At 43.6% G+C, this 12,324-nt stretch overlaps 1 protein-coding gene across 1 annotated transcript; it reads right to left on the bottom strand.

The window, feature by feature from the left end:
* Positions 1-335: 335 nt before the first annotated feature.
* Positions 336-12,100, bottom strand: LOC107983291 (zinc finger protein 93). The gene is made up of 5 exons (XM_016996358.2): positions 11,979-12,100; positions 9,670-10,245; positions 8,829-8,911; positions 7,342-7,462; positions 336-6,070 (listed from the first exon to the last, which is right to left on the bottom strand). The coding sequence occupies exons 2-5, from the start codon at positions 10,220-10,222 to the stop codon at positions 4,149-4,151; spliced, it is 2,679 nt and encodes an 892-aa protein (XP_016851847.1). The 5' UTR covers positions 10,223-10,245; positions 11,979-12,100; the 3' UTR covers positions 336-4,148.
* Between the last annotated feature and the right edge of the window lie 224 nt (positions 12,101-12,324).

Raw genomic sequence — 12,324 nt, 5'->3', positions numbered from 1 at the left:
ATGTGGACCAGCAAACCAGTCTATCCATACGGGCCAAGGCTGCCACCCCCACCCCCCCCATTCATTGCATTTGTCAACACCGAGAAAAAGAGACTGACTAGGCCTGTGGTATCCCTGTTGGTACAGCAAATGGCCACAGAACTCTAAGGAAACTTTGTCAGAAAAAGAAAACATTAGTAAACTCCTGATGGACCAGAGAGGAGCAGGAATTGCCCATCAATGATGAGCTCTTCTGGAGCTCTGTGGTTGCGTGTGTGACATCAGTGGCAATGACGGGAAAGCTCAGTCTGAAAGTCCAGCTGGACCAACTCCAATATTCAAACCATTACACCATGTGGGCACATGAAAAACTTTATTCTTTAAAACCGTGAAGGAAAGTGCAAAAAATTCACTGAACTTTCTAAAACAAATACAAAACATAAGAACTTGCAGCTGAAAGGGGAAGAACAGGTGTGGATACCACATTGTATCAGCCAGTGAAGCATCTAAAGCAGGCATGGGCCCACTTGGGCCCTCCAGATGTTTTGGACATCAACATTCACCATTCCTATCAGCCTTGGGCTCTTTCCGGGCCCAAGGCTGATAGGAATGGTGAATGTTGATGTCCAAAACATCTGGAGGGCCCAAGTTGGCCCATGCCTGATCTCAAGTGCCACAAGGCGTGTATTTAACTGAACCTCTCAGATTGTTCCTTGACCCAAGACGACTTGAATCAACTGTAAGACAAGGTGGGAGCAAACATATGCAAAGGATAGTTTTCTGTCCATATGTTTTCTTCATTGTGTGAAGACTTTGGCATCTATTGGAAGCTGAATAGTAACTGAACCGCTTCCCATAGTCTTGGCATTCCTATGAATTCTAACCTGGAGCATTTTGAAGCCTGAGATCAATATAAATGTTTACCTAAAAGAACAATGGGTTCCCCTAAAACTGTGGAGACGAAAATCCACTGCTTGTGGTAATATGAAAATAACCAAATAAACTCAATGTATATATTACAATCTATATATATAAAAGAGTGATGACATCAGGGCAGCGGACAAAACAACAAAACTACAGGCCCCCCAACCTCGAAATTTGACAACACAACCCATCATCCACGGCTCTAGGTTGATACAACAAAAAGAAAAGAAAAATAAAGTCCTAATTAGAGGGAAAGGAATAATTGTTTTTATCCAATTGCTGCCAGTTAGAGGGCTAAGCTCCGCCCACTTGGTCTCCTAGCAATCTACTCAGTCCAGGGGACAGGCACAGTTAGGCCTCAGGCCTCTTCCACACTGCCTATAAGATACAGATTATCTGATTTGAACTGGATTATATGGCAGTGTAGACTCAAGGCCCTTCCACATAGCTATATTACCCATTTAGAATCTTATATGATCTGCTTTGAACTGGATTATCTTGAGTCCACACTGCCAGATAATTCACTTCAGTGTGCAGTTTATACAGCTGTGTAGAAGGGGCAGTTCTAGGCAGATAATATAAGATTACAAATATACAGTACAGTCTCACTAATCCAACATAAACGGTGTCCTCTATCCTCACCACTTTCACAGTACACAAACAACCAAATGCATACTAAACATAAAGACAAACATACAACAGACATTCAATACCACCACTACCTCAGCAATTTCTCACCAACACCACCAGACAACGCCACAGCAACGCGTGGCCGGGCACAGCTAGTAACATATATCCAAAAAACAGGACTGTTCCAATCACATAGAAGTAGAAACCAGCGGTTCTTCTCTTGAAGTATAAGGCCAAGTTTTTTGTATGAGTAAATGTCCTGTTCTTTATTACATATGAGTAGACTCCAGTTCTCATATAACTTGACTCAAACCTGCAACCGGTTTCGACTCACAGGAGTCTTTGTCAGGCGGTTGGGTCTACAAATAATACATATCATTAATATATACATGCAATTAAATAATTTGTACAGAAAGTTTATGAAAAAGTTTACAAAAAAGTTTATTCAGGCACTTTACTTACTTCAATAATCAACAAAGGTTCAACTTTTGAGGTGAGAAATTCACCATCAGTTTTCTGAATAGGTGGATCCTAAGGGGACATAGATAGTGGCTAAAGGTAGTATTACATTATGACATGAATAATAGAACATATATAGAAGAATATAAAATCTGTGAACCCAAATATATGTTATTGTAATATATACATTGAGTTTATTTGGTTATTTTCATATTACCACAAGCAGTGGATTTTGGTCTCCACATCAATATAAATGTTCCCACACTCCAGGCATTTTAGGACCTCTTTCATCGGTGATTCATTTCATGCTGGACGAGACTTCTCCAGTCGGCAAGGTCTGCACCAGACTCCAGGCAGGGAAGACCAGATTTCTGTTCCGTTCTCTACCTAATTCTCCATCTCATTCTCTATCTCCCAGAATGGTGAGGAAACACAAGCAGTCACCTACAACAGTTCTGGAATGTTTATGTTTTTTCCAAAGGACGTGGATAGCTCTGCCTTCAGCAAGTGCAAGTTGGATTGTGACCTTCTTGGTAAAGAAGGTTCAGTACTTTGAAGCCCAGGTATCCACACACCAACTTGTCAGGAATCATAGAATCATAGGAAAAAAAGAATTGGAAGATATTACACGAGCCATCTAGTCCAACCCCCTTCCATGCAGGAAAAGCACCCCCCAACATATGGCCAACCTAGTCTCCGTTTAAAAGCCTCCAAGGAAGTAACTTCAACCACACTTCGATCAGGAAGTTCTTCCTAATGTTCAGGTGAATCTCCTGAACCCAGTGTTCCGAGTCCTAGTTTCCAGGACAGCAGAAAACAAGCCTGCTCCCTCTTCCTTATGACAACCTTTCAGATATTTACACATGGCTATTATGTCTCCTCCCAACCTTCTCTTCTGCAGGCTAAACATGTCCCACTCTATGAGCCGCTCCAGACCTTAGATCGTCTTAGTCGCCTTCCTCTGGACACCTTCCAGCTTACCAATAGCTCTCTTAAATTGTGGTGCCCAGATCTGGACACAGTATTCCAGGTAAAGTCTGACCAAAACATGACTTCCCTTGATCTAGACACTCTACTCCTTTGGATGCAAAATCCCATTGGCTTTTTTATCTGCTGCATCACACTGTTGGCTCATGTTCAATCTGAAAGTTGGGATGAAGCTGTTCTGCATCGCAGTAATTTATTAAAGCTCTCAGGGCTCTTTTCAGTCCAACTTGAGTTCTAGAAAGAAGACCTGCATCATCTACATAAAGCAGGGTGGATAAATGCCTTCCTGCTATTTTGGAGGGTGGAAGTCCAAGTTGTAAATATGTTCCACCATGGAGTTAATATAGAAGTAGAATAATAGTGAGGCCAAAATGCACCCTTGCTTGACGCCCTTCTCATTTTCGACTGGAGTAACAAGAAAACAAGGGAGCATGAGTTTTCCTTCTTCAACCCACCCTCCGCCCCCATAAAATGGGACAATCCTTCTCTTGCCACTGGTGGTCTCCACCCGGATAATGGAACAGCACCATTTGCTCATATCTCCTTGTGGAAATTAATGTTGTTACTTTTGGCTCAAATCTCTGATCTGTTGAGGACCTTTGGAAATTTTGATCCTGTCTTAGAATCATAGAGTTGGAAGAGACATCATGGGCCATCCAGTCCAACCCCCTGCCAAGAAGCAGGAAATCACATTCAAAGCACCCCTGACAGATGGCCATCCAGCCTCTGCTTCAAAGCCTCCAAAGAAGGAGCCTCCACCACAGTCTGGGGAAGAGAGTTCAACTGCTGAACAGCTCTCACAATGAGGAAGTTCTTCCTAATGTTCAAGTGAAATCTCCTTTCTGTAGTTTAAAGCCATTGTTCCACGTCCTAGTCTCCTAGTCTCTTCTGGAGTATTAGCTTTCCCTACCAATTTGATGTCATCTGCAAACTTGATAAGCATGCCCTCTAAACCTTCATCCAAACCACTAATAAAGATGTTGAATAGAACTGGACCTAGGACTAAAGGAAGAGGTTGCCTTGAATCCAGCAAAGCAGACTGTCTTACAGGAGAAACACACATAGGATCTCTCTGAGGAGGAGGTCACACCCCAAACACAGGAGTAGACCCTTGGAGGAATGTTACCCACAGAAGGAGAAAGACCAGGACTAATTCTGTAAGTTTGAAGCTACAGAATAAACTTGAAGGTCTCTCCAGCATCGGAACAAGGAGAAGCGCAACAAAGGTTGTCATCAGGGAATGTGCAGGTCTCCGTGGAAGAGTCAGCACATGGAATGGCTTCTACCAAATCTCCAAGAAGGTATGAGTAAGATTTCTCTTTTGCATGACTCTCCTGGTATTTATAGGGCTTCTCTCCTCTGTGGTTCATTTCATGCCCTATGAGACTTCTCTTTTGACTAAAGCCTTTCCCACACTCCAGGCATTTATATGGTTTCTCTCCAGTGTGGGTTTTTTGGTGTCTGCTAAGGTCTCCGTTACGATGAAAGCTTTTCCCACATTGAAGACATGTGTATGGTTTCTCTTCTGTGTGTCTGTCCCGGTGATTTTTAAGGACCGATTTGAAGCTAAAACTCTTCCCGCACTCCAGGCATTGATAGGGCTTCTCTCCTCTGTGATTCATTTCGTGACCTATGAAACTGGTCTTGTCAATAAAACTTTTCCCACACTCCAGGCATTTATATGGTTTCTCTCCTGTGTGAGTTTTTTGGTGCCTAATGAGGGTTCCATTATGATTGAAGCTTTTCCCACAATACAGACACGTGTACGGTCTCCCTTCTGTATGACTATTCTGATGACGCTTGAGGTGTGATTCGCAGTTGAAACCCTTCCCACACTCCAGGCATTGATATGACTTCTCTCCTCCATGAGTCATTCCATGTTGTAGGAGACTTCTCTTCTTAGTAAAGCCTTTCCCACATTCCAGGCATTTATATGGTTTCTCTCCCATGTGAGTTTTTTTGTGTCTACTAAGGTCTCCATTATGATGGAAGCTCTTCCCACAATCCAGGCATTTGTATGGTTTCCCTTCTGTATGCCTATCCAGATGGTTTTTCAGGACTGATTTGAAGCTATAACTCTTCCCACACTCCAGGCACTGATAGGGCTTCTCTCCTCTGTGGTTCATTTCATGACCTACGAGACTCGTCTTGTCAATAAAAGCTTTTCCGCACACCTGGCATTTATGTGGTTTCTCTCCAGTGTGGGTTTTCTGGTGTCTACTGAGGGTTCCATTATGATGGAAGCTTTTCCCACAGTCCAAACATTTGAAAGGTTTCTCTTCTGTCTGCCTATCCTGGCGATTTTTCAGGACTGATTTGCAACTGACACTCTCCCCACACTGAGGATATGTGTAGGATTTCTCTTGTATATGACTATTCAGGTGACTCTTGAGGCGTGATTTGTAATTGAAAACCTTCCCACACTCCTGGCACTGAAAGGGCTTCTCTCCTCTGTGCATCACTCCATGCCGTATGAGGCTTCTCTTTTCGGTAAAGCATTTCCCACACTCCAGGCATTTATATGGCTTCTGTCCCGTGTGGGTTTTCTGGTGTCTGCTCAGGTCTCCGTTACGATGAAAGCTTTTCCCACACTGAAGACATGTGTATGGTTTCTCTTCTTTATGCCTATCCTGGTGATTTTTAAGGACTGATTTGAAGCTAAAACTCTTCCCACACTCCAGGCATTTATAGGGTTTCTCTCCTCTGTGATTCATTTCATGCCCTACAAGACTTGTCTTATAAATAAAGGCTTTTCCACACTCCAGGCATTTATATGGTTTCACTCCCGTGTGTCTACTAAGGACTTTGTTATGATGGAAGCTTTTCCCACAATCCAGGCGTTTATATGGATAATGATGATTATATTTTTCATGGTTAGGAAAGTGTTTGCTAAATTCAAATATTTCTTCCGATTGATGGGATTTCAGTTGTGCTTGCTCTATATGTTCTCTGATATCATCACTGGTGGCAAGGTACTGGCTCCTTCTACTTTCCTCTGCTTCCGTTGTTATGTTCTCCTCTACACATCTGTCTGTTTGCAACCATCCTTCGCATGGCACTTGCCCATTTTTACTCCCCTGCCCATCTCCACCTTGAAAGGAAAACACAAAGAATAAAAAGGAGTGAGAAAAGGAAGCATGAATTCAATCAACTAGCAGAAATTTTACGAGACAGAATTTTTTTTCCGTGTCAGGAGCAACTTGAGTTGCTTCTAGAGTGAGAGAATTGGCCGTCTGCAAGGACGTTACCCAGGGGACGCCCGGATGTTTTGATGTTTTTACCATCCTTGTGGGAGGCTTCTCTCATGTCCCCGCATGGAGCTGGAGCTGATAGAGGGAGCTTATCCGCACTCTCTCCGGGTGGGATTCGAACCTGGCAGCTTTCAGGTCAGCAATACAACCTTCAAGTCACAAGGCTTTAGTCCACTACGTCATCAGGGGCTCTGATGGCATAGTGGACTAAAATGATTTGAATTGTGTTGTCAAAGGCTTTCATGGCCAGAATCACCGAGTTGATTCTCAGGCAGACAAGACTTCTTTCTCCCACCCTGGACATTATTCCATAGATGTATAACCCCACTCGCCTAGTTTCCAACAGACCTCACAACCTCTTAGGATGCCTACCACAGATGTGGGCAAAACGTCGGGAGATAATGCTTCTGGAACATGGTCATGCAGCCCGGAAAACTCACAGAAACCCAAAGATGTGAATTCTTGCTATGGAGGAGGGAACCTTGCCTCATCCAAGGGGTGGGGAACATGTCATTGGGTGACAGCTACAACCATAGCATAATCTACAGTGGGGAATGATGAGACTTTCAATCCAAAAATATTTGAGAGCAACACCCATTAGTAAATTCAACTTTTGTTTATGTTATTGAGATGTACACTGTGCTGAATAAGTTCTCTTTTTTAAAAATTGCATTGTGCCTTCTAAATTACTTTTTCAGATGGTCCTTAGAAGAATAAATTCCAAACTGAAGTTGATAATTCTAGCCCTCATGTTAGTTCACAGCTCTTTGTCCTTTTTGGTTTTGTAGGTCTTTATTCATATGGACCTCCAGTATTTCTACAACTGTTGGAAGTCAGAGGTTATAAATATATGGTTTCCATAATACAGATGATTTATTGTTTAGAAACAGCTGCCCCCCAAAGCTCTTACCATCAGCCACTCTACTAGCACCATATCAAGTAAGCATTAAGTGTCCCTTTGGAGCCCAGAGTGGAATTGTATCTTACCCCTCTGGTCACAAACCAAAAGTGTTGGACACAGATTAGTGATGACCATGAACTTATACAGGAACACTGTAGAAACGAGTGGAAATTCCTAAACTGATTTTTAGTTTATCAGAAGGATCCTTACCAAAAGAAACCACCATCTTAACATTCTGATCCATAACTTCCTTGTACAAGACCTGCTGATCTGGATCCAGCAGAGCCCACTCAGCATCACTGAAAGTCACAGCCACATCTTCAAAAGTCACCTGAAAGAAGAGAGTTTGGACACAGAGATCGATAACACTTCTTCTGATCCAATGTAATACAAGCCAGCTCATGGGAAAGTTTGGACACAGGGTTAAAAGCAGTGACTCCCAGCCTTTGGGCCTCCAGGTGTTTTAGACTTAGGCCCCCACAGTTCCTAACAGCTGGTAAGCTGGCTGGGGTTTCTGGGAGTTGAAGTCCAAAACACCTGGAGGCCCAAAGATTGGGAACGACTGGTTTAAAGAGAGAAGATGGGCCTTCTGGAGGTGCATTCCCAGCCTTCTGAAGTACAATTGTAAATATGCTTAAAGTGGAGATAACTGTATAGGTCTTTCTGGATACATATTATTAATGTAATTGTTATATATATCCAACCTTTCCCCAGTTTCAGATAGGTCACAACAGATTAAAAAACACCATATTCGCAAAGTACAGAAATTAAACAAATTAATGAAGCTATCAATAAAATAAAACCAAAGTCATTCCATGCCAAGTGGTCTAAAATTTTAAAAGTTCTCGCCATCATGTTCTCCAATTTTGTTCAAATTCTAGCTGTAGTGCCAGTCAGGTGCTAAACTAAGTTTCCCAAAATTTGAGGTCTCGAACTGCAATAGTTGCTGATCTAGACCTCCTTATCTGAAGGGTAGTTGGTCAGTGTGCGCACAACATTTAACAAAATGCCATTTTTGGGGTCTAACAAAATTGAAACTGAATGTATAAGAATGGCTAGTAAGTTGAAATCCTCTACAGATTTTTCTGCCGATTCAGATGAAATTAATTTTAACATTATGGATGCAAAATCCAGTCAAACAAGTTGACTTGAAAGTGTGCCTCAAAATGTCATGTGACAAATTGTGACCAATACTCAGACTTCAACAATTTCCATGCAAACGAAGATACAGACTTGAAATTTTGACCAAGCATTCTGCTTGTGCTGGACATAATACTACTAAGTAAGATCCCAATGTAGAATTAAATTTACCCAATGAAAGTTTGAACACAGGATTTAACGTGGAAAGCATCACGTGAGTCCTAGGTGGTATCTAAACTGTAGAACAGTGGTTCTCAACCTGTGGATCCCTAAGTGTCTTGGCCTACAACTCCCAGAAATCCCAGCCAGTTTACCAGCTGTTACGATTTCTGGGATTTGTAGGCCAAAACATCTGGGGACCCACCGGTTGAAAACCACTGCTATAGAATTAATGCAGTTTCATACTGCTTAAACTGCCATGGCTCAAAACTATGAAATCCTTAATGACCAGCATTTTGAGACTTCTTACTAAGCATAAAACAACAAACAACAAAAAACTTCCAAGCCACTGACAATTTTACGATTATGTCCCATTCATTTCCACTTCCATCATTTACCTGATTTTGTTCCACAGAAGCCATGTCTCCCTCACCACAAAGAGATGAACTATTCCTTCTTCCCACCATCCTTGGCTCATCCCCTGTGAAAAGTCAAATCAAGTTTTTTTATAATCAAATCTGCAAAAGTGAAACTTGAAAATGTGGAAGGCTGACTTGACTATATAATGCACGAGGTTTTCGGACGAATGGATCTGAGCATACGTATTTTTAAATTTTATATACTATAATTTTATATTGTATTTAATAGTTTTAAACTGATTTTATGTATTGTTGATTGATTTTGTATAGGCACCTAATTGTGCCAGTGTTGTAAACCGCCCTGAGTCCCCTTGGGTGAGAAGGGTGGGATATAAATATTGGAAATAAATAAATTAAGATGTATAAGGTAAAGGTAAAGGTTTCCCCTGACGTTAAGTCCAGTCGAGTCTGACTCTGGGGGTTGGTGCTCATCTCCATTTCTAAACCAAAGAGCAGGCATTGTTTGTAAACACCTCCAAGGTCATGTGGCTACAGGCATGACTCCATGGAAAGCCGTTACCTTCCTGCAAGAACGGTACCAATTGATCTACTCACATTTGCATGTTTTCAAACTGCTAGGTTGGCAGAAGCTGGACCTAACAGTGGGCGCTCACTCCGCTCCCCACATTCAAACCTGCAACCTTTTGGTCTACAAGTTCAGCAGCTCAGCGCTTTAACACATGGCACCATCAGGGGCTCCCATTTAATTTTAATTTTAACTAAACAGCAATGGAAATAAGTATTTGTGGAGACACAACAGCAGACCCAGCATTTGGGGGCTTCTTGAGAACGGGGGATCAAGAAAATGAACACATCTTACCTAGCAGAGACTCTCCTGTGTTGTCCTCTAGTTCAATCCACCCAGAAGAGAACTTCTTGCTGGTCTCCAGTGGGGCCTCCTGGGCCTGAAGGACCTCTCTCTCCTGCCGCTCTTCTTCTTCCCGACTCAGGAGGAATCCTTCAGCCAAAGCCACGGCCTGGGAACTGGTCTCTGCCCCACATTCCCTCACCCAGCGCTCCATCTCCGCAGGAAGGACGGCCAGGAACTGCTCCAGGAGCACCAGGTCCACCATCTCCGCCTTGGTATGTTCCTCAGGCTTCAGCCACAGGCGGCAGAGAGAGTGGAGGCGGCTGCACACCTCTCGGGGCCCCAAGGCCTCCTGGAAATGGACATGCCGGAAGAGCTGCCATAGAACATCTGAACTGAATGTCTTCTCATCTAGAGCATCCTTCCCCATTCTCTGCCACAATTCAGCACTTCTCCTGCCCCACAATTTATTTGGCTCGCTTCCTCCTTCAGGGCTGTAAGAGTTTGGCTCCTCCATCTTCACTCTGGGCTCCATCAGGACTGAAGAACCTCTTCCCTTCTCCATCCGGTTATGTCATGAAGCAAAGGCTACAGAATAAAAATGGGGAGATCAAGTTCACCTTAATAGATTACCACCACCCTCAAGAGAAAATGGGAGCTTGCAATCTATTTTTACATGTGTTCTGCATGTGTTTCCTATAGGAAAAGCAAAGCCCTGGCTACTTTAATGTAGAATTGTTTCATGTTACATTTGTACAACTCACTGATACACTGTATCGACACACCTTTGGGAAAGCTCTGCTGTTCTGAGTCTGGGAGTTGTGTGCCTTGGTCAAGGTGGGCTTCCAGGGCAGGGGGACTCAGGTGGTTCTGCACATTGGGTGGGTTTGGTTTTGGAGGACTGGAATATAATGGCCTTTTTAGGAATCATAGGCCTCCCAGTGAGACAGTATAGTAACCATTGAGTCACACTAAAGGACCTAGGGTTGGTGAAGTGCGTTAAAGCACTGAGCTGCTGAACTTGCAGACCGAAAGGTCCCAGGTTTAAATCCCGGGAGCGGCTTGAGCGCCCGCTGTTAGCTCCAGCTCCTGCCAACCTGGCAGTTTGTAAACATGCAAATGTGAGTAGATCAATAAGTACCGCTCCGGCGGGAAGGTAACGGCGATCCATACAGTCATGCCGGCCACATGACCTTGGAGGTGTCTACAGACAATGCCGGCTCTTCGGCTTAGAAATGGAAAGGAGCACCAACCCCCAGAGTCAGACATGACTGGACTTAATGTCAGGGGAAATCTTTACCTTATTTATGTTCTTACTTCTGTGAACTATGTTGACTTCTGTGAACTATGTTGACCCCATGTGAGCCTCCCCGAGTCCCCGCGGGGAGATGGTGGCAGGGTATAAATAAAGTATTATTATTATTATTATTATTATTATTATTATTATTATTATTATTATTATCTTCCACCTGGAAACCGATGTCCTCACTGCGGAAGAACATACCGATCAAGAATAGGTCTCTATAGTCACCTACGGACACACCTCCAAGACACCAGAATGGGAGGACCATCATCCTTAGCCTTAAAAAATGAAGGCTGAAGTATGAGGTTTTTAGACAAATGGATCTCATTTATGTATGTGTTAATTGTTATAATGTATTTTAATGATGTATTTTTATAGTTTTAATTGATTATATGTACTGTTTTTGTTTGATTATTATGTTCTTGGCATTAAATGTTGCCAACTGTTGTAAGCTGCCCTGAATCCCCCCCGGGTGAGAAGGGTGGGGTATAAATGCTGGAAATAAATAAATAATAAATAAATAATGGGCATTATTCCACAGATATATAAACCCCACTTGCCTAGTTTCCCATATACACAACCTCTGAGGATGCCTGCCATAGATGTGGGCGAAATGTCAGAAGAGAATGCTTCTGGAACATGGCCATACAGCTTGGAAGACTCACAGCAGCCCAGTGATTCCAGCCTTTTGAGGAACCATAAGCCTCCCAGTGAGACAGTATGGTAACCATTGAGTCATACTAGGGGATCTAGACATTCACACTGGTTCAAAATCCAGTAACATTTGGGGGGAAAGGAGGGGAGGTCCCATTAAGGCCCTCCTTGTGTCCTGAGGCTGCACCTCCTCCTGGCCAGGGATAATGGGAGGTGTAGTTCAAAGCCCAATGGGTGGGCCTTTGTCTCCTCTCCCTTTTTCCTTGCCTTTCCTTCTATTCCCTGCCCTCCCCCTTTTGATATGCTTCACCTCCCCCTCCCCCAAGGCTCCACCAAACCCCAAAGACAGGGAAAGAGGACTCACCCATTGCCCAAGGAGGGGGGATCAGAGCCAGCCTCCCCTCTTTCTAGGCCTGGCGCCCCTTTCCTGGGTCTGACGGAGGTGGGCGGGGCCTCGTTCCAACAAGACACGCCCCTTTCCCCGCCCCTCCTCTCCTTCCATTGGTTCATAGGCTCATAGCCTTGCAAGGGACCACAAGGGTCATCCAGCCCAACCCCTTGCTCTTCTGGGGAAACTAGACTTTGATACAGGCATGGGCAAACTTGGGCCCTCCAGGTGTTTTGGACTTCAACTCCCACAATTCCTAACAGCCGGTAGGCTGTTAGGAATTGTGGGAGTTGAAGTCCAAAACACCTGGAGGGCCCAAGTT

Source organism: Anolis carolinensis, chromosome 2 (assembly GCF_035594765.1).
Source record: "Anolis carolinensis isolate JA03-04 chromosome 2, rAnoCar3.1.pri, whole genome shotgun sequence".
Lineage (NCBI taxonomy): Eukaryota > Metazoa > Chordata > Lepidosauria > Squamata > Dactyloidae > Anolis > Anolis carolinensis.
Note: the sequence above shows the minus strand (reverse complement) of the source record. Positions and strands in the feature narration are given on the sequence as shown.

What these genes read in the sequence shown, in the direction of transcription:
- LOC107983291 (XM_016996358.2), bottom strand. Translation starts at nt 10,222, where the DNA reads ATGGAGAAGGGAAGAGGTTCTTCAGTCCTGATGGAGCCCAGAGTGAAG. An exon ending in CTTCTGTGGAACAAAATCAG is followed by an intron (nt 7,463 to 8,828) that starts GTAAATGATGGA and finishes CTCTTCTTTCAG; the next exon opens with GTGACTTTTGAAGATGTGGC. An exon ending in TAAGATGGTGGTTTCTTTTG is followed by an intron (nt 6,071 to 7,341) that starts GTAAGGATCCTT and finishes TTTCCTTTCAAG; the next exon opens with GTGGAGATGGGCAGGGGAGT.